Source organism: Dipteris shenzhenensis, chromosome 15, assembly GCF_047967505.1.
Source record: "Dipteris shenzhenensis isolate YYH24624 ecotype China chromosome 15, Dip_SZ_1.0, whole genome shotgun sequence".
In the NCBI taxonomy this organism is placed as follows: Eukaryota; Viridiplantae; Streptophyta; class Polypodiopsida; order Gleicheniales; family Dipteridaceae; genus Dipteris; species Dipteris shenzhenensis.
The window spans coordinates 29,506,941-29,528,699 of NC_141610.1; the positions used below are offsets into that span (position 1 = coordinate 29,506,941).

Below are 21,759 nucleotides of genomic sequence, written 5' to 3' on the forward strand. Positions count from 1 at the left end.
GCTGCCAAACCTACCCTCCCTTGCAACACGATCCAGGTGGCCTACAAAGTGCGCATTCATTGGGGAGGCATGGGCATTGATCCCCATGTAGCAATGCTCCAACACGACCAGATCTCAAGTCATTCATAGCTTGCTAGGCCAAGTCAAAGTCTATGTGTGTTTTGTAACAACAAACATTCCTGTCTTTGAGTTTCCTGACATACCAAGGCTTACAATGCTCAAAGCTCCTCTGCCCAATTGAAATGTCTAGATTCTGATCCACAAACTTGAGATACAACTCCATCTATTGACCCAACATGTGGGAACAATAGAACAATGAGCCCCCTTTTTGCTACTACTAAAAGAATACAAAACACAGTCTAATTAAAGTATATAATGAAGCAAAATAAATTTCAACCACCGTGCTGGTTTAGGACAGTCACAATTTCAATCATTTGGCTAGTTTAGGACACATTTAGGACAGTCACAATTTGAACCATCGAGATGGTTTAGGACACTGTCACAGTTTCAACCACCGGGATGGTTTAGCCTAGCAGTCTCAACTTCACATATCAGACAATAACAAGTATATTTCTTTTCATTTCTAAATTTCACCATCAGAAAATAACAATATATTACTTTTCATTTCTGAATTCCACAATTTAATAGTGGTATATGACCCAAATAGCAAGAAATTAAATTTAACAAATTTAAGTACTAAGAAACACAATAATTTTAATCACCGGGCTGATCAATAACTAATGTCTATTTGACCACACTGGTTCAGGACAATCACATAACTAGTGATTGAGCTAAAGCAGCCACGGTTGCATGATGTTCCAACCACCGGGCTAGTTTAGTAAAATAACAATATATTGTGAAATATATTGCTATTAATTTTTGCTCAACCATGCCACCGGGCTAGACAATAACTAATGTTGTCTATTCAACCACGCTGGTTTAGGACAATCACATCACTGGCAATTGAGATGAACCAGCCTATGGTTGCATGATGTTCCAACCACCGGGTTGGTTTAGGACAATCACTTTAGTCCAAGCCTAGTTTAAGAAAAGAAACAAGTAAACTATCTCAAAGCTCAATCACAAACAACCATCGAGCTCATTTAGGAACCACTGACCTACATTGTATTTAGCATGTGTATGATGTGCTCCTCAAACACCTCTCGTCCCGTCCGCTTCTTACAGATGTCCTTTCTATTTGGAGAAACTCTTGTATTTTCATGCCAAAAGGTCGTCACTATAGCAATGACATCCGCACTTAGGATATCTCTCCTTTTCTTGTGTTTTGTTGAAGCCCACAAACTTCTTGGATTGAAATGATCGTGCATTGCTTCTGCTCTACGTTTAACCATGCTAGAGCCACATTGGTCCTTCTGATTAACAACATCTTCAACATTGTGCACGCAAACTATTTCTCCTTTGTTTCAGGGGACACCAACATAGCGAATGTTGCCCTCTTTACAACTAGTTGATCTAAGCTATGCACCCCTTTCCCTTTCTGTAGGCCATTTCTTAGGTTAGAGAGCATCGCCACTTGGGCGTGCATCTCTCGAGGTGTTGGTAGGGTTGTTACTCTACAAACTTTAGGGTGCAAGCTAAAGCTTGTGAAGACTCAAGACTGGTAATCACCTGAATGGCCTGATGTTGCTGCCTCGAATGCTCCAACCGTTACACCCAACTTGTGTTCTTCACTCCGATGGTAATGATCAAATGAGTGCATCTACAACCGCTTCTTGCTACTGCTCTACAAGGAGTCCTCTTTGTTCTCGTTGTTTCTCCCTTCGCAGATGTTGCAAAAGTGTCTTCCATTGCCAATTCGATGCCGTACCAGTGCTTTCCTTGACCCGCACTCTATTCCTTGTGCCTTGACCTAGCTTTTTGGCTTTCCTATCTCGTAGCCTTTGTTGCTTCTCTTGCAAGCCATGGCGAGCTGCATGTTGCCATTGATGCCATGGCCACGATCAGTCCAGAATACACCCAGAGAAGCTAGCTGGTGAGGCAAGCAAAGAATAGAAGACAACTTACCCGAAAGAAGACAATGGCAAACCAAAGTTTGCGCAAGGTCACATCGAGGTGCGTGCAGGTTGCAGGGGTTTGCAGGTGGGGGCAAGTTGTAGGTACTTAAATCTTCCAAGATTTAATGGGCGAGAGGTGTGAAAATTTAAAATTCACGAGAATAGCAAAATTTCAGCTATCAGTTTTTCTCCCTCTAACGATACACGTTAGCAGAATTGGATATCCCAAACAAGTGCAATGTGGCCTAAAATGCTTCAAAACACAAATAGGCCATGCCAGTGTATGGAAAAAGAAATAATTCAAAATTGTAAATAGTCTCGAATTTATTAAAATATCTTTGCACATGCACAAATTGCAATTTTCCAACTTCTTCCATTTTAGGGTGAATCTAGATACTAATACCAACAACTATGAATGTTTTAAGTGACAAAGTGCGGATTGTACTACCCCAGTGCACACAAGATCAGTGGAAGAACTAAGGAGGCTCAAAGCACACTAAATAAGACATGAGAGGGAGATGGCAAATCTATATCTCTTGCAATGTGTATTCTCAACAATACATGATAGGCCTCTTACAAAGAGTGCCCTTTAAATAGTCATCTATGGGATCCTCTGATCCACATCTCTCCTTGTGGTGGATATCCTCAATCCTCATCTCCACATCATGTTGTCCACATCCTAGTGTGGCTACTTTGATTCTTTCCTATACCATACCTTTACCTTTAATCTATGTGCGCATGGCACCATATCTCAACACCTCCCTTTGGTGCCATGATCCTTTGGCTATTGCAAGGTGGTCAGATGTAAGTTACATTCCATCACCTCCCCTTAGTGCATACATTGCTACTTAAGGTGGTCAAGTGTGGACATTACAAGATCAAATCCTCCCCTGGATTCTTACATGGCTATTCTCAATTAGACATGTTTGATTACAAACATATGGGTTGAAGGTGGCAAGGTTATTGCTTCTCAATACATGTTGTTGATGGCATTCTCTTCTTTGCTTGATGTAGCTTGATGCATGATGTTTTGCTCTTCCATGTGCCGCAATGCTTTATGTGTGGATGCCATGTTCTATGCTATGGTCATCTCATGCACTTGTGCTTTTGGCATGCTTTTTCATTCATGCATTGATTTGTCATTTGTTGCAAAGGTCTTACCAATTTATATCTTTCAATATTGGTAGTGTCTAATTGCTAACAATGATTCTAAGCTGACAAACGTGTAGAGCTCAAAAAGTTGATCACTTTTCTTTTTTGGAGCGTGTGCAAATTCTTCCTGGATTGGAAGTTATAGCTTGTCGAAGATTCTATGAAGAAGAGGGGCAATCGATGATGTGGCAGAGGCTGTTCACATACAGCTTGCAAGCTATACTTGGCAATGACTGCCATGTGGTAGTCTTTTAACCCAAGGCTAAGAAATTGAACTATGGTCAAAGTAATTGAACCTAACCCCACTAACTTAACCACCCCTAGCCATGGTTTAGTGTGGGTTGAGTTGCCATGTGTTAACCTTACCTAACCTCACCTCCAAGGTTTACTTGACTAACCCTAGTTAAATCTGATCTGCCACATGTCAACTAATGGTGAACCTTGGGAAGAATAAGGTTTGTAGAGAGGCGATCCAATTGCATCGATGTTGTGGAGGAGTTTGCTGAACGGCGACATGGTTGGAGGCAGATGCTATTGCAAAGGCATCGTTCATAGATGTGATGGTCACTCAGGGTAGCAGGAGCGCTGTTCATTACGAGGAGGCATTGGCACTCGTTGCTACATTTGGAGTATCCTGATAGGCTTGGAGCATCGTTTGTTTGAGGGTGATAGACCATGAGCCATGAGCCATGTTCCATTGAGCCATTGAGATGTTGTTACGCCTGTGCCTAGAAGATATCGGTAGCTGTGGTGCTATGTTGAAGAGCTGCTGGAGCCGAACGTTGCTTGACGGCTGGCTTGTCCATGGAGCAGTTGTCGATAGGAGGAGCCAGACGTTGCTTGGCAATTGGCTTGTCCATGGAGTAGTTGTCGATAGGAGGAGCCGTTTGGGCTAAGCAACAGACTTGGACAGGCATAGGAGCTTTAGCCATAGGAGGCGTAGGAGGCTGTAGGGTTAGCTGGTGGCGGATGGAGCTGGGTTGCAAATATTCTTGTCATTGCCTGTGAGCCGTATTATGAGCTCCTTGAAAGAGCCGCTTTGTGTTGCAAGAGACAGCTGCCTGCATTGGAGCTCGCAAGGACATAGGGAGCGTTGTCATTGAAGAGCAATCGGAGCCGTGTCTACATATTTTGCCGTGACAGGGATGGCAACAGAACCAAAGGCCAGCCAAGTTTTGGATGAGTCGACATGGCCTGGCATAGCACTTAGCTTAAGTTGATGAAGCTTTGGCTGCCTTTGGCTGGAGATCATTAAGGCAAGCTACATCATTGGAGAGCATTAAGCCTACGCATGAGGCTGCTTGATGGCCGAAGTCACATTGTCTGCCAACTGGAGTGTGGCCTTGTTTTGCGTTGTAGACATGGAGACCACTTCCCAGCTGCCTTGCTGAGTTGCTTGGAGGCTTGTGGCTCTTTGCTTGACACTTCTCGACTATGCTATGAATAGCAATACATAGAGGTAGCAAACCTATGGTTGATGAAGTCGTAGGAGCCGCTAGAGCTCACTATGCTTGTTGTAAGGCTATGAGGCTTGTTGTTGCAGGTTGCTTTTGTAGGGGTTGCTGAAGCTATTGCTATGGCGATGCCTCTTGTATGCTTAGCGCAACTACTGCAAGAGTCATTTGTTGAAGGATGGTTGTAGATAGAGCTTCAAGGTCTTTCTCCCTCTCTATTACTCACATGCAATGATGGAAATATCTCAAAGCAAAATTTTCATTCAATGGACGGAATTCTCTCAATCTAAAACTAAAACTAACCTAGGAGAACTCATGAGTTCCTAAGGCATGCATATAATTAATCTAAGACACTAGATCTAAGCTCTAATACCATGACAAAGTGTGGATCGTACTAACCTAGTGCACACAAGATCAGCAGAAGAACTAAGGAGGCTCAAAGCACACTAAATAAGACATGAGAGGGAGATAGCAAATCTATATCTCTTGCAATGTGTATTCTCAACAATACATGATAGGCCTCTTATAGAGAGTGCCCTTTGAACAGTCAACATCTGTGGGATCCTCTAATCCACATCTCTCCTTGTGGATATCCTCAATCCACATCTCCACATCATGTAGTCCACATCCTAGGGTGGCTACTTTGATTCTTTCCTATACCATACCTTTGCCTTTAATCTATGTGCACATGGCACCATATCTCAACATTAAGGCCACCATGCACTAGTCCCAATAGTTTGGATTCCAAATTTTCAATCCGTTTTGGTTTTCAACAAATCAAAAGAAAGTTATGGAGTGTGCCCTCAAATGGGTATGCATCACTTTAGCACAACATTGGAGGCCCATTAACCCATGCATAATGATCTCATTTAGGTGTGTCCTTGGGTTGAGGAGAAGCTCACGTAGTGTACTTTAGAATGATTACTTGATTGCATGTATGTATAGAACAAAATTTTGATGTTTTTGAATAAATTACTATATCCTATAGTTTTTAGGATGCAAGCTTCACATGCAACATAGCACTTATAATGCTTTAACGGTCTCATTCCAAATCCTTATTCCATGAATTTTTTTCTCTCATGTTCAAGTTTGGAATGTGTACTACAACTTGCCAAATTCCGGTGAGCAATGCATAAGTTATGGGTCATGCAAGATACCCGTATACAGAAAAGTCCGTGAACCTCACCAAAAGCGGCTACACCCAAGCAAACAATGACCCATATTGAAGAGTTGACTCTCCCTAGTAATCAACCTAAAACAAAATTTTGAACTCCTTTTGATCTTTATCAATTTAATGTTGTGCCATTTGGATCAAATAATGCTCTAGATGCATTCCAACAACTGATAAATTTTGTTCTTCATGATCTAATCATTCAAGGAAAGGTGTTAGTGTATCTTGATAATGTTTTGGTCCACACTACAACTTGGGAGAAACATAAATAAGTCTTACAATAAGCTCTACGGTTACTTCAAAAGAATAATCATCAACTCTATCCACACATGTAAATGGGCACAATACAAATAAAAATACTTGGAATTTGGAGTGAGAGAGGAAAATGTGAAAGGACTCTCCTCACCTATGCTCGAGTTGCCTACCCCTCCCTCCCGTGCTCACGCCCCCCCTTCCTCCTTCTCACCTTGCCTACTACTCCCACTCCCTCTGCCTCTGCACCCCTTCCTTCCCCTTCGTATCTCTCCTCCTCTCCTACCCCTTCTGGCACATCGAACCCTCCTTCCTGCCCTGCGTAGGAGCTACTGGGTTACATGGGCTACATAAGCTCATGGGCTATGTCACCTTGCCTAGCTGCATCCCTGTGTTTGCATTCATGCCCCCATTGGAGTTGCTGATTGTTCCCAACAAGGGCTGTAGGACATGCCTTCAGAGGCTAGAGGCCTCCCTCCAACCACTTCTCTTGTGTGCCCTTGGGGGACCTCAAGGGCAACCCCTTGAGCAAGTGAAGTACTGGGAAGCTACTCATTGATCTCAGCCCCTGTACCTAGCAGGTGAGCTAGGAAGACCCCTACAACCTCAAGTGGTGAACAACGGGCTCGATTCATCCAATCTGGCCCTCCTCAACTTTGAGGCTACTTGCAGGTTTTTTTGGCCTTGTAAGGGTTCCTGTGGCAATTTTTGAACTGATCATCGAGGATCCTTTTCAAGGCCAAGGAGCACTCCGATGGTGTTCTTGAAGGGCTTTTGGATTTCCTTTCCTCCCTCCTTTTATTTCTTTCATTCAAGCAGCATAGAGCAAGTTTCTTATCCTAGGTTTTGAATTCCAGCAGTGACCATTGGTTTGGAAAGAGGAGCTCAAATGGCAACATCCTCGACTCCCTCAATTGTCAAGGTTCGCTTATCTCGAAAAGACAGACAACAAGCGAAGAAAGCGATGCAACATCTTCAAGATAGAGTAGTAATGGGCAAGATAGTGGGGCTGACGCCTTTGAGAAGGTAGGTACGTGATTGGATCTAGGCAAGTTAAGTGCTAGAGGGTGTCCACATCCAAGAGGCCACCATCTATGGTAGGGGTATTTGCCTCCTCCAGCTAAGCTGCCCTAACACTTCCTAGGATCTCATAGAGAGAATCTTGATTCCTTTAGGTCCATACTTGGTCTACTTCATTTTGTGGTATCATGGGTTCACTATCGAGGACATGGAGTCAAAGCACCATGTGCTTGCCCAGAGAGAGCCCTGCATGTGTCAAATCGCACGATTCTAGTCAATAGGAGTCCTAGACCCCTTGGTTGCAACCCTCTGGGGGGGTTTGGACCAAGGTGAAATGTAAGAGATCTAGCAATAGGGCCAGGCAAAATCATATAGGTGGTGTTCCAAACATCATGAGAGCAAGATGACAAAGGATGATACAGAGCCATCGCAAACAGGGAATGCATTCAAAAGGAGAGCCTACTCACCACTTGTACACTCTAAAGGAGGAGACCTTCTTCCAGGCTATCCCCCCGACAATAGGAACCCCGAGTGCATTGCCACATGCACCCTAGTAGGTCCTTGGTGCCCCCTAGCTTTGGAGGTGGCCCTTGCTCCCCCTCCACCTCCCCCTCCTCCTAACCTTCCTTTCCCTCCATTGTTTACTCCCTTGGACCCCCGCAGTGCCCTCCCCCCTCAACCCCCCTCTCCCCGTGTGCCTGCCCTTCTCATTGCAGTGACTCTCACCTCCCTCCCTTCATTCCACCCTTGCCCTTACTGCTCTGTAGCACTCCCTCCTTTACTTCCTCTCATCCCCCCCCGATAATCCCTCACCTCGAAGACCTCGAGTAAGGTCGTCCTCCCCCTGTACAGCTGAGGCCTCCTCTACAAACACCATGGCCCTTCCCATGATCTTGCAGGACTTAGCCTCATTCGTAAACTCTAGTGATAGGCTGTTTGTTTTCTAGTCCCCAAATACAAGCCCAACCCCGAGCAACCCTTGAGCAGGGCATTTTAGAGGCTATGGAATTACTTGGAGATCCCTGACGAGTACCCCATTATGCTTAAGATGATGGGTATTAATTTGTAGCCTTGCAAAGGGGGATCAATTGGTGCTGTGCGGTCCCGCACTTGAGCCTTTTTGGGGGTGCAACTTTGCCTCCATAGGAGGAGAGAAGTGGGTTCCCGTTGTCTTTGAATGCATGGTGAAGGAATATATTTTTCTTATGATGGCAGAGCAAGAGGTTTGATATTGGGGAGCAACCTTTGGATTCTAGTGGATTCCATGCAGGCAAATAGCGAGATACCTAGGATGTCAAGTGGGATTGACATTTCTGTAGAGAAACAGATAGCCCCTGTGCTAAAGAGTCTCTGGTGCAAGCTTCTATATTGGATCTCCACCAAAATTTCTTGAGCAAGCAGAGGACTTATTGTCGACCGAGTCCTTCTTGACAAGGCCTCGTATATAGCCTCTTGTTGGTGTTTTCAAGGGTAATGCATGGGACATCTTAGACACTTGGTTTGAAACTTCCTTTGGGTAGGATTGGATGGCACGCGAAATACTAGAGTCCTAGTTGTGTGGTAGACCACTAGTGATTCTAATATCTACCACAACCACGAGTAGGACTGGGTATCACTGATCCAAACATGTAGAGCAGGGCACTTTTGGGCAAACTAGTGGTTTGTGGTCTCACCCTAGGCATAGAACCTTGGAAGCATCTTTTGCACAGAAGTATTCTCGGGAACCCCCCCGCATGGACAAGCAGTGGGAATAGTCCCACAAATGGATCTTCTCAGAGGCCCCTCTCAAAGGGAAAGGCTCCCCACTGATGCAACATCTTTATAGAGTCTGCCAAATATTATTTGAGGGACTTATTCATGCTAGCCCCTCATGTAGTGAAGAGTTTGAGTGATAGTAGATGCAAAGGGTTGCATGCTGGAGTAGAACGCATACATTGCAGTGGGATAGTGGCCCTGTGAGGTCCTTCGGAGCCTAGAGGTAATTACTAGGAGTAGAAGAGGACATGATGCAAGCATTGGCTCACCTAAGAGGGGCAACCATCTGCATGACAAAGATTGATGCAGTGATCCCAAACCCTCCACTACTAGCCTGGTTAGTTCTCAAGGATAGGCGTTCCCCCTCAGAGTACATTTCTTTTATAGTCCCTTGGATCCCTCCACCATAGGTTCTGTAGAGTAGGTCTAGGAGTAGGTCTAGGAGGCGATCTATAAACAGATAGAAACCCAAAGGAGAAGGAGCTCCTAGATGGTTTGGAGTGGTAGACGATCAACGGAGTGGGTTATCTAGGCAGGGAGTGGCACATTGATCCAATTTCAATGCTTTCAGAGCCGACACAAGTAGTCTAGCAACTTTGGCTCTGAGAGGGGCGACACTCTTTAGTGGCTCGAGAGAGTGGTTCTAGCCAATGCATGTAGGGCTATTAGACAGGGTGGAGGAGGTACACTTGCATGACACCTATACAACATTGTATTCAGATGGAGGTAGTGACTTGGACACCTTTGAGAGCACACCATTGGTTGGAGCAAGATGTCCCACGAGAGGTCATCTCCCGTTTTTGACCGTGTCTATGGGCCAGCCTCAAACCATGGAAGATCCCCTATTTGTTTTGGATGGTAGCACACGATGGCCCGCCGATTGGCCCTAGGCTAGAGCAAATGCAAGTGAATGATCGTTGTCATTGTTGTACACAGGGAGTGCTTGAGATGATCCCACAATGTCTCTAGGATTGTATAGCGACACAAAGTATTTGGGCAATAGCAGTCAGGCAGTACACAAAGGAGGCAAAGGGACTTCACATGGGGGATGGTGGACTGGCTTACAGAGGGGGATCATGCTTTCTCCATGGACTCAATTTCTCTCACATACAGGATTAGAGGCCAGGAGTTTTCTTGGATTGAGATTGAGGATGCAGTTCCCCCTTTGCGAGCTCGGCTGATTATTTCTATGTGTTTGGGAGACTGTGGACATCATTACTACAAGGCATGTATGTAGGTATGGGAATTCAATAGTTCCATGTGACGGCTACACTCATTGCCATTTGGTATGATATTATCTTTACCCTACAAGCTATCTAGGAGCGCAGTACGCTAGGCTCACGCACAACCATTGAGAGGTGATAGTGCTATAGGCATTTTTTACACTCTTTTGGTGAGAGGTATTCACTGGATGTGTAGACCACCACCCTGGCCATTAGCCTCGATTCTGGGGGGGACCCTAGGCAATGCGTTGGGCCCTATGAAACTCGCCTTGGTTAATAGTTGATTTTCCTCTCTTGCATTCACCTTTAATAGCTCCATTGGAAGCTGACCTGTAGGATGTTTTTGCTTTTCAATCATTAATAGAAGTTCCTTTTTTTGCAAAAAAAAAGGTACTTGGAATTTACCATTATAGAAGAAAGCATATGACATGATCCACAAACTGTAATAATTATTTGGATTATTACTTACCACCAACAAATGTAAGAAGTCTTCAATGTTTCCTCGACATGATAGGTTTTAGTTCAAGATTCATCTCTAATTTGGCAAAAGTATTTGCTCCTTCAAGTGATCACTTTTTTAAAATGCAAAATTGAATATTGATGGTACAAATTTTAAATAAAAACTAAGGAAAAAGCATTGATGATAAGCTTAATACTTTGTATCAATATTAGTAGTCTACAAAGTAAGCATTGCATTGAGGAATTTGGTTAAACACTTGAAATCTGGGTAATGTGTGATGGCATATTGCTATTTGATGTTGAGGCAATCAATAACAATTCTTGTGTCTTCTGATTTGAAATTAGATCCTTGATCAGAGAGAATTTGTTTTGGGCATCCATGTGGCTTGATCAAGTGTTGTGGAAGAAAATCTACAACTTTTGTATCCACACAACCATTTTTCAATGGATGTGCTATGGTCCACCTTGTGAGATAATCATAAATAATGATGTAATCATTTCTTACTAAGGATGTGGACAATGGTCCAATCATACCATATGTGACTAAATGGTTGAGTCACACGTATTCATCACATATCAGTAGATGTTAGCAATGGTCCCATGATACCATGTGCTACTAACTCAAATGGTTGAGGCATAGAGATTCATCACATATCACCAGATGTTTGCATGGTCCCGTGATACCTTATGCGACGAACTTGAATGGTTGAGGCATAGATATTCATCACATATCACTAGATGGTTTTACTTATCGGTGACTTGAAGATGCCTTACTATTGGTCACAGAGATTGATCATCACGATCCAGAACTCAATTGAAGATAGATGTGTAGAGCATGTCACATTTTTGGCTAAAAACACTTTGATTGCAACTTTGCGAACACTTTGAGGAAACCCAAATGTCCTCTGAACATTCCGTCATGGAAAGGACGCAAGTATTTATCCTAAAATCTAGATGGAACACTAATGCATGGTTGGAAAGGTGGCTTGTCATACTGGAATTAACCTTCAACTATCCAAAAATAGAGAGGAGGTTTTCTTTCTTGTATCTATTGTACCACTTTTAATACCTTAGGATATTGTAGCTAAACATCAATCAATTGTACTGTAGAGGGAAGAGTGAATGTCATTGGGAGGAAGAGGGAGAGGAGTTCTTGACATTATTGGTAATTGAAAACTTTCTTGTGTTATAGAAATAGGCGAAAGCATACACCACATTGCTCAATTTTCTTGGCCTATATGAAATGGTAAATTTGTAATCAACTTGGCAAGTCAGCCGTGATGATGTCTTTTCTTCAATAGACTAGTTAGTGTGGCATGATCCATTTGCACTTCAAATGTTGTGCCATCAATGTAAGGATGCAATTTTGTGATAGCCCACACAACAGCTAGGCATTGAAGTTCCATGGCCACATATCTTGCTTCTAGAGCGTTCAATGATCAAATAAGATATACAATTGATTTCCAATGATTGGCTTCATCCATTTGCAATTAAATTGAGCCGAGTCCACCTTCAAATGCATTACCTCAAATGAGGTATGGCTTATTTAGATTGGGGTGGTACAAAAGAGCATCTTTCTTTAATGTGTTCCACATTGTATCAAAAGAGATCTTACATTTTAATGTCCAATGAATATGTATATTCTTCCTCCATAGATGCACTATTAATTTTGATATCCTAACATTTATCAGGATACATGTTACTTCATATAATTTAGAAGCTACAATCCAAACATACTAAAAAAAGACAAAGAGTACTAAACTTACAAAATATTCATTGAAGGTATTCTTGCCTCCTAAACCTAGCTAGGATTGTTCCACTTCAGCCATCCTAACAGCCATTGCCCCTCATTGTTGCTCATACTTTTTGGGATATCATCCTCGTGAGCCCAAGTAGGCTTGCCTTCTCCATGTCTCACACTGCCCTACAAATTTAATCCTTGTGTGATCTAAGAACTTGAGACGTCTTACTCAACATCCAATGAGAGCACAAGTCTCTCTCATTTGGCACTAGGAATTCAACCTCAATGAGTCTAAATCCCAATTCTTTTTCTTTTGTGATCTAAGCACTTGAGACATCTTACTCAACATCCAATGAGAGTAAAAGTCTCTCTCATTTTGCATTGGTAATTCAACCTCAATGAGTCTAAATCCCAATCCTTTTTCTTTCTAGGTTGGTGCCAAAATTCCATAACTCTCTTAAATGCAGAGCTACATAGCTAGTGCATGCATGTGATGACCCTTTTACCTCGTGAATCCATTAGGGGTGATCCTTCTGGTCAAAAAAGTCAACATTAGATTCATGGAAGATTGGGAGTCATCTTTCATAGTAGTACACTTCCACATCCCATGCAAGCGCATTCATGATGCAAACTCTCCCTCTCCCTAGCCTCCAAAGTATAATGAGAGATGGATATGGAGCTAGGTGTCCACTCTCTCTCCTTTGTGAATTCACATAGGAGGTTCTCCCTTGTGGAGGGTCTACACATCTTCTCCTCTATACCATTGGAGGCTATGGAAGAACCCCTTTTTTGCCCTCCTGAAGACATGTATTTGTTGTGGAATTTTAGCAAATGGGAAGCACAAAATGACTAGCTTTTGAACGTTTAATCTTGTCATTTGAATGACACATGAATCCACCAACGTTGGTACTAAATAGGGAAGTTTGGCATTGGTTTTAGAAATTGAACCACAATTGGTGGCCCTCTAAATCATGTAGGGACCAAGATTCATTCTAGGATTGGAGTGGTATAAGGCCTTGTTTTAGCACGCACATGCACGCGGCACTGATAAATTTTTAGTAGGGTAAGGCCAAGTGCGGGGCTCCATTCTTGTAATTGGACAATACTTGGTGTGCCTTAAGAGCACTATGGGAATGAGCATCATGCAAACATATTGTCTTATACAAAGGTCTGCATATGCACTTTTTCATTATACCCCTAGGGGCATGCACGGGGGCACATGTTGGGCCATTAATGTTTGGGTATTGGTGCTTGGAGTGGGACCAAAATTTATACGCCTCTAAGGGCCTTAGCACATGGATGAGGCTAGCATGGTTTTAGGATGGGAATATTTTTGGCATCATTACTCCCATCCTAGACCAATATGGTCTAGGAGGGATTTAGAATGGGAGTAGCCACTTTTTCTCCCATCTTGGACCATGGCCTCTAGACCCTTGCACCCAAATTGGGTTCCTCTTTTTTAGGAATTCCAAAACATGGGAGGATGACATGTGTCCATGTGGTCCCCACCTCCTAAACACATGAAATGATGTGTCCTCTTCCACCTAAACCCATCCCTAGTTTTTTTTTTTGTTAGCACATGGTGGGATGGGAATAGGATAGAAATCTGCATGGGACCACTTGGGACCACCTTTTCCCATTCCCATCCTATTTCTTCCCATGTGCTAAGCCCCTAAATCACAATGGGACAAATATTCATGCTAGGTTTTGTTGCATTTGGAATAGGACAAGGCCTTGTTTTAAGGTGCATATGTGTTTGCCAACCGCACGCTTTGTTGATGGATTTTAGTACGGTGAGGCTAAATGTAGGGCTTTGTATCTTATAATGGGACAATACTGGTGTAACTCTAAATAAATACAGTACCAAGCCACCATGCCAAATCTTGTCCCATACAGAGGTATGAACTTATTTTTTATGCACTGAGGGGGTCAAATTGGACATGTGTGGGTCCATCAACTACATGGGGAAGTTGGGTATTGGTGGTTGGAATGGGAGACTTTGTATTTTGAAGACCATTCTTTCTCATGATAAGCAATCGCATGAAGGAGTGTCCTTTATTTCTCTTATATATTTTTTCACATGTCTCGATGAATTTCCAAACATCTCTATGTATTTTTGATTGGTGACATTATCGGCAATACATATTCTTTGCTTTTTCTTTTTGCAAGTGTTTGGTATTATATTGATATGCTTTCCGAGCTGATGTCAGTTTCTTGCAGTAACAGATTTTTTGTCTCCTATATTAATTGCACATTTCCTTATGTTTGCCACCTTGCGCTTGATGCAAGATTGTGGGATAGGTATTGTTGTTGCATAGCAACCATAATTTCCTTTATTTTTGTTTCTACTTCTCGTAATGCCAAATGCTTCAAGCTCTCTTCCATGTGTATTGACCATCTTTTTCTTTTCTTCAAGTGCTCTTGAAATTTCATAAGTTGTATTCATACGTTTTCTTTGAGGAAATTACATTTTCCATAGTTTTTATACATCTTATCACTATTTTCACAAAATAGTTGTATTTGGAACGCATATGTTTCAATCAATGCAGATAAGGCAAAAGAGTCAAAAGGGGTAAGAATGCAATTCTCATTTTACAAATGGTGAAGGTACACTTCGAAGGTCATGATATTTGGGTATATGGATTCAAACTTCACATTCGTGAAAAAGTAGTTTTTCCAACAAAAGAAATCAACACTTTGTGACTTTATCAATTTGTTTTGTTTTGTTCTGAGAGCTGGCTTTGCTGTGTGAGGCTTATCTATGTCAAGAAGAATCGAGTGGATATGTGGAAGTTAACAAGTTAGGAGATGCAAAACAGAACACATTAATTATTCGAGAATTTTTCCAAGTCCGTGTCTATGTCAATCGCAGTATTTGCTACGTTGTGTCCCATCTTTCTTTCCAAATGTAGTTTAAACATTTAACATAAGCGGAAGGAACTTTTGCAAGAAGAGGGTACGTTATAGACAACCTCAAAATGAATTTAAAGACATGCAACCATCACTAATACTAAAGCTAACAACTGTCAAGCTTTCTTTAAAGACACCATTGCAGAAAAACACAGCAATAAGAAACTACTCACAATGGAGCAACTTAGGGAGCTGCATTGCCAAAGACTCAAACAATTAGCTAAGACAAACAGCTTTCAACCAAGACAATTAACTAGGAAAAACAGCTTTCAACCAAAATAATTCGCTAGGACAAACAGCTTTCAACCAAGCCCAAATCTCAGGACTTCACATCTTCACTGACAAAGCAGGTAACACGCAGATAAAACAATAAGCCAAAGCTTCAAACCATCTCACTTGCCAAATGCACAAAATCATGCACAAGTCACATTCGTAAAGATGTCCAATAAACTGCATAACAAATTATTGAGGGTCTATTCTTTCTCAGAAGGCAATGGCAAATGAGTAATGACAAACTACATAAAGTCCTATTTGAGTCAAAGAAGTTGAATAAGGTGTCTACCCAATTGTTTGAGGGTCTATAATTGCTCAAAAAGCAATAGCAAATCAGTAGACAAACTACCATAAAGAGCAGAGGAAATAAAAGGCAAACAAGTACCATAATGGAGAGATATCTTCATGTTCTTGCCGCCTTATCGACTTACATTTGAGCCAGAACAAAACTCTTCTTCCAAGTTTGTATCAGAGCACTATCTGCTTGCTTAGAGTTGAAGACACCCACCAACAAGAACAATTTAACTTTGGAAGACCACGCCAAGGAAAAGGATGATTGAAGGAAGATGCTTATTATAATTAAACCCAGGATTAAGAATTTTAAGTCATTACACTACTTTGCACGCAGTATACCCTATGGCAGCAAGAGATTTATAAACCCCTAAAGAGTGATTTGATGCACTCTTGCCCAGCCAGAGAAACTTTTGTCATGTGTACCTACATATATGCAATTCAGTGAATGAATGCAGACTCATAAATGGACACATGGGTCTAGGTGTGTCATGCATAGTGGGGGCAAAGGGACCCCTGCACAAATAAACCTTTCCATCCTGAGAAAGAGAGAGAGAGAGAGAGATTGTCTAGATCATCCCACCCTCTAGAACCCCACGCAGTTGTACACATAAGAGGAAACCAAATACAGAGAGCCTTCTCTTTGAAAAGTACCTGGCATACCCTGTCTTGTGTGTGTGAAACACTGACAAAGAGTGGCACAAAGAGAGAGAGATTCAGCCGGTGTATGTCTAGATCATCCACCCTCTAGAACCCATGCAATTGTACACATAAGAGAGAACCAAATACAGAGAACCTTCTCTTTGAAAAGTAACTCACATACCCTGTCTTCTGAGTGTGAAACACTGACAAAGAGAGGCGCAACGGCCCATTAACTATGTATTTGTAACACAAAGAATCGCCAGTTTTCTCGAGGACAACATAAGTAAGAAGATTAATAATTAACAACGAAACTAGTGCATAAAGACCAAGAACAAAACACAGAGAGTTTGTCTGCAAAGACACCAGATTTCAGAGATCCCCCCCCCCCCCTCCCTTTTTCTGTATTTATTCTCAAAAAGTTGTGCAAGCCTCGACGGGAGTTTTATTCAACTCCACTACGTTGAAGCTTGGTCTTAACTTTAATATCATTACAACTAGACCTTATTAAGGCCTTGCATAAGTCTGCTAGACCCTCAACGCGCCTAATCGTGCTTACAGTTACAGTTCATGCTCCCAAGTTCGCCAATCGCTTTTCACATCTGCTGTGAAACTCACAATGGCTTCAATTTCTCCACCCAAAAAAAGTATTTTGAAAAATTAGACATACTAACACAAATATGCCATCTATTATCCCATTAAATTAAAAGAACAGATATCATATCTGCCATCAGAGACCTTAAAAGATGAAATAGCCCCCAAACTTTGAATTACTGAGCTGCCATTGTCAAACGGCTAAATTTAGACCTTTCAAGAATAATGATGGTACAGAGACAGAAGATTCCCAGCCCATCCGCACGTGTACACAAGAACATCAGTAAACACGGAAATCCTTCAGCCGGTCACAGTTGGGCATTCTAATTGAAGGATTCCATTGCCGCAATCCCAGTTCTCTACGACAGTTATGAGCAAGAATTTCTGTGTAGTCTCTTTCAACTTGGGCTTCAACACTCCTACGAGATGGACTTCCAAGAGGATAATCTCTGTCAAAATCATGCGACTTCACAAAAAATGGCACCCCGTGCTCTTTGGTCTGATATTGAACTTGATACGGTGCAGCTTGCTCTAAACTGTAGATAGGCTTGGAAAATGGGAAAATACTAATTAAAAACAAGGCCAGAATAGGTAGCAGCTGTAAGAAGTTTAGCAAACCTCCAGAATGTACCTCTCGGGTTTGGCCTCCCCCACCTTGATGTCCAGCTGCTCTATGAGTCCTCACAAAATGTGCACGTTGAAATCCACTGCTTGCATAGGGCGTGCCAAAGAAAAACGAATTGAAAATCTCATTTGCATCAAACATTTCTTCGTAGACAAAGCCGTTGCTGTGCCGCCTAGAATTTCTCTGATGAGCTACCTCATGAGCTTCCTCCGGGCCGTATTGATCATATTTTTTCCGAAGTTCTTGATCACTTAGACAAGCAAATGCCTTTGAAACAATTTTGAAAGCTTCCTCTGCCCCAGGAGCACTATTCTTATCGGGATGGACCTTCAAAGAAATCTTCCTATATGCTTTTCTAATTTCTTCAGCTGAGCAATCCTTGTTCAGTCCTAGAATCTGGTAATAGTCTTTGGTCCTCTTGATCCGACGAACAATCTCAATCTGATCAGCAGTGAATTCTGAAGCTGTCTGCGGTGCAGAATCACCATTGCAACGGTTCATTCCCACACCTGAGCTACTTGTCTCATGCTCCCCGAAGTCCTTATCAGCCTGATTATCTTGAGGTAAGTCCCTATCATAGCCTCCTTGCTCTTCATTTTCCTTTGACAATGATAACAACACATCTTCCAAAGGTAGATTGGGGTCCAGCCGTTTGGCTTTTGCTAAAAATCTGTAAGCACGAGTCTTATCCCCGTCCTTCAAAGCTTTGTTGCCGATGTCCACACACCTCTGTGCGGCATCTTTGTTGCTGTCCATTTTCAGTGCAGCAAACAATTCTACGTACACACACCTTTGCAAACTTCAGCAACGTCAAACAACCAATCGACGGCTCTCAAGACCTGCTTTATTCCAAAAAAAACCCAATTCAGGTCCAATATCAAAACTTCGCAAACAAAAACCATGGCGAGAAATAAAGAACGATTGTTCTTGAGCTGTCACTACTTGAAATTTTGCTTTAGTAAATGCCAAAGCCGGACGTACCCAAAATGGCATCTGTCACAGATCTCAGACTCATGCTCTCGATCGATTCATTCTACGTCTAAAGGAATTCAAATCTCTCTCTCTCTCTCTCTCTCTCTCTCTCTCTCTCTCTCGTGTCTCATACACACAGGGAAGATAAAACCAACACCCAGTAATGGAAGATGTAAATCTGAAGCAAGTGATCCCACCGTATTACCGCTCGCTGCATCAAATCGTGATCATTCCAGTGCATCTGATCTCTCTCTCTCTCTCTCTCTCTCTCTCTCTCTCACACACACACAAACACACACGACCCAACGATGCAAAACCTAACCTTGGGTGCCGGCAGAGAGCAGGCGGGAAGAGATCTGGACGGAGAGAATGAGAATAGAGCGGGGAAGCAATCGTACCTGATGTGGGCGATCGATCCACCGTCCCTGGCAAGGCACCCAATGCCAAGGCACCCAATAATTGCCTGCCAAAGAAGAAGATCTGCACAAAATGGATTTCCCAACATGCCAGACCTAAATACTATATTAACCCAACCCTTTAACCCACCCTTGATCTCCTTGGGTATTAGGGAAAAAGCTCAAGCGAGGCTCTTCCCCAAGATGAAAATGGATAGAACTCCAGCCGTTCATCTTGGGGAAAAGCCTCCCAAGACCCTTGAGGCTTTCTTGTACGTCGAGGGCCCCGCGACAAGCCTTGAAAGTATCTTCAAATGTGATAGTGACCCGAGAACTTACTTCCAACAGCCAACAAAGCAAGCCATGGAATCGCTTTCGACTCTGACGTGAGCGTCCACAGATTGAGTCTTCCTTGAAGGAAGTGCCATGGTTCGGATGGTTGGAAAATTCGAGCCGACCGCGGACCTTGACGTAAGAGATCTTACTTAATGCCATTCCAAGGTAGGGGTCAACTCCTAGAAAGAAGGGTCAATAGGGAGGTCCAGTTGTAGTTATGGTCATCGTTAAGCAATGAGATATTATGCCACCAATACAAGGAAAACAAGTCCTTACTCTTGATGATGGGTTGTAGCGACTATGTACATGTGGTTGTGTATATGATGTTGTTTCTTTATACAAACTTCAAAAGACAAAGTTGCACTTGTAAAAAGTGTGGTTAGATCACCTGTGATGCTGCCTTCAGCCCCAGCAGGGAATGCTTCGTGGCCAAAGGATCGGAACTATGGAAGGAGATGTGGAAAGCATGGGAACTTCTCAAGCTGCATCTCCTTTGAAAAGGTTTCTCGAGGAAAATAGGAACTTTCTACCAGCCAGGACTCTGTTTGGTTTTTAGTCATCTAGAATTCATACCCGACAGACAAACTTGCCGTCAAAGCGGCTCTCCGCCTCAACAAAAAAGGAATTAGATGCTGGCAAGACATGTGGGACACACTAAACAAAAGGTGGAAGAGCGAAGAGGTTGTAGCGGCAAAATTCAGACTCAATTGATTTGATGCCACCCTAATCAAGGTGCGACAGAATCTTTGGGATGTTGAATTCCTAACATGGATGGGAGGAAGGGCCAAGCCTTCGATCAGAGAGTTTAGATGGGCGGGGCAAAATCAACTCTGCCTAGTTCCTATCACCAAGAAGACCTAATTGCACATCTCAATTGAAAATGGATAAGATGAGACCCAGTGGCAGTGTGGGAAAGGAGGCTTGAGAAGATGTGGGATAAGGAAATCTCGGAGAAAGGGTCTTGCTTGCTATGGCTCATCATTCACAAATGAGTCTGAACAACCAGCAAAGCCCAAAGAATTTGGCATGGGGACAAAAAATGTGCACGTTGCAAAAGGGAGACAGAGGACATTCCCCATCTGTTCATGAGCTGTAGGTACTCAACCAAAGTCTGGAACCTTACTAGAAGTCAAATAATGGGTGTCAAGAGATGCCTTAGAGACAAGGTGAATCCTAGTGCAATGTGGAGCTAAGATATGCACAATAGACACACCGCCCTTCTAACACTATTGTTGTATCTATTACCTTTTGCCCTGGCATGTCTGTCCCAAAGGAAGAATACTAGATTCTCTAAGCAGTGATGGTTGCAGTTTCTGAAAGGAACAGTTGTATTTTCTATAACAATTCACTTTGACTTGTTAATATAAAACCCTCCTTTATGTTTTAAAAGAAAAACAAGTAAACCTTGCATTGATGGCACAAGTTGTAGATTTGCATGATCCTACAAACCTTAAAGATATTTCAAGGCAAAAAGAATGTGGGAGTATAATCAAACCACAAGAATGACAACTAAATTTGGTGGAATGGCACAATGAGGGAAAGAACATATGACTTGTAGTAGCTGGATCTACAAGATAAACTACAAGTTAAATGGAAGTATAGACAAGTAGAAAGCTAGAATAGTTGTAAGATGGATTGGCTATAATGAGACATTTTCTTATGTTGCTTAATGGACAACCATAAGCATTGAAGTTGCAGTGTCTTCCCATTATGGGTGAAAACTAGATCATTTGGATGATAAGTCAACATTTCCTAATGGTTTATTAGAAGAGCGAGCCTACATCATATAGCCAGAATGATTTCAAAATAAATCCTAAAGAAAATATAAGAGAAACTTGCATGCAAAATTAGAAGGATCTTTACAGTCTCAATCGAGCACCTAGACCTTAATATTCACAAACTAAATATGTATGAAAAGTTCTTCTCAAAACTGATCCTGATCTAGACTTGCATTTGTTTAAACATACGCAAGGTTTCTTAGTGATCATTTTTTGGTGGATGAAATAAAGGTAATTTGACATAGGCAAATCTAGGGTGGATGCACATTGCATGGGCATAGGAGTGTGCTATAGATCTGAAGCATGCTATTATTGCATGTGCGTATTGCATGGCATACTATAGTAGTGTGCTACATATTTAAAGCAGTCTCTTATTGTTGAGGGTATATGCAATGGGCTTTTGAAAGGGACAACATGACAAATAGCAAGCCCATGGAAACAATTATAGAAACCAATTGAGAACTAAGCAAGTTTGATGGTTTTGCACAAGTGGATGCATATATCTGGGCAATTGGTGGGAGGTTAGATTGACTTGAAACATAGTCATCTTAATGCAGTTTGCTTACTAATGGGGTTTGAATAAGAACTAAGACAATCTTATTTGAGAGCTATGAAGAAAATCTTACAATACTATAAGGGTATGTATGGAATGTGTTGAGGTATAGCAAGGATTTTGAATTTGATAGCCCACTGCTATGATGCAA

At 42.3% G+C, this 21,759-nt stretch overlaps 1 protein-coding gene across 4 annotated transcripts; it reads right to left on the minus strand.

The window, feature by feature from the left end:
• Positions 1-17,025: 17,025 nt before the first annotated feature.
• LOC147893652 (DnaJ heat shock amino-terminal domain protein (DUF1977)) lies at positions 17,026-19,079 on the minus strand. 4 transcript variants are annotated; one of them, XM_087386547.1, is made up of 2 exons: positions 18,945-19,079; positions 17,026-18,416 (listed from the first exon to the last, which is right to left on the minus strand). In XM_087386547.1, exon 2 carries the CDS (start codon positions 18,328-18,330, stop codon positions 17,230-17,232), a length of 1,101 nt encoding a protein of 366 aa, XP_087242673.1. In that variant the 5' UTR covers positions 18,331-18,416; positions 18,945-19,079; the 3' UTR covers positions 17,026-17,229. The 4 variants fall into 4 exon arrangements, with proteins under 4 accessions (XP_087242673.1, XP_087242672.1, XP_087242674.1 ...); XM_087386546.1 differs by having other exon boundaries at positions 17,026-18,413; positions 18,945-19,068; XM_087386548.1 differs by lacking the exon at positions 18,945-19,079 and adding an exon at positions 18,869-18,903 and having other exon boundaries at positions 17,026-18,413.
• Between the last annotated feature and the right edge of the window lie 2,680 nt (positions 19,080-21,759).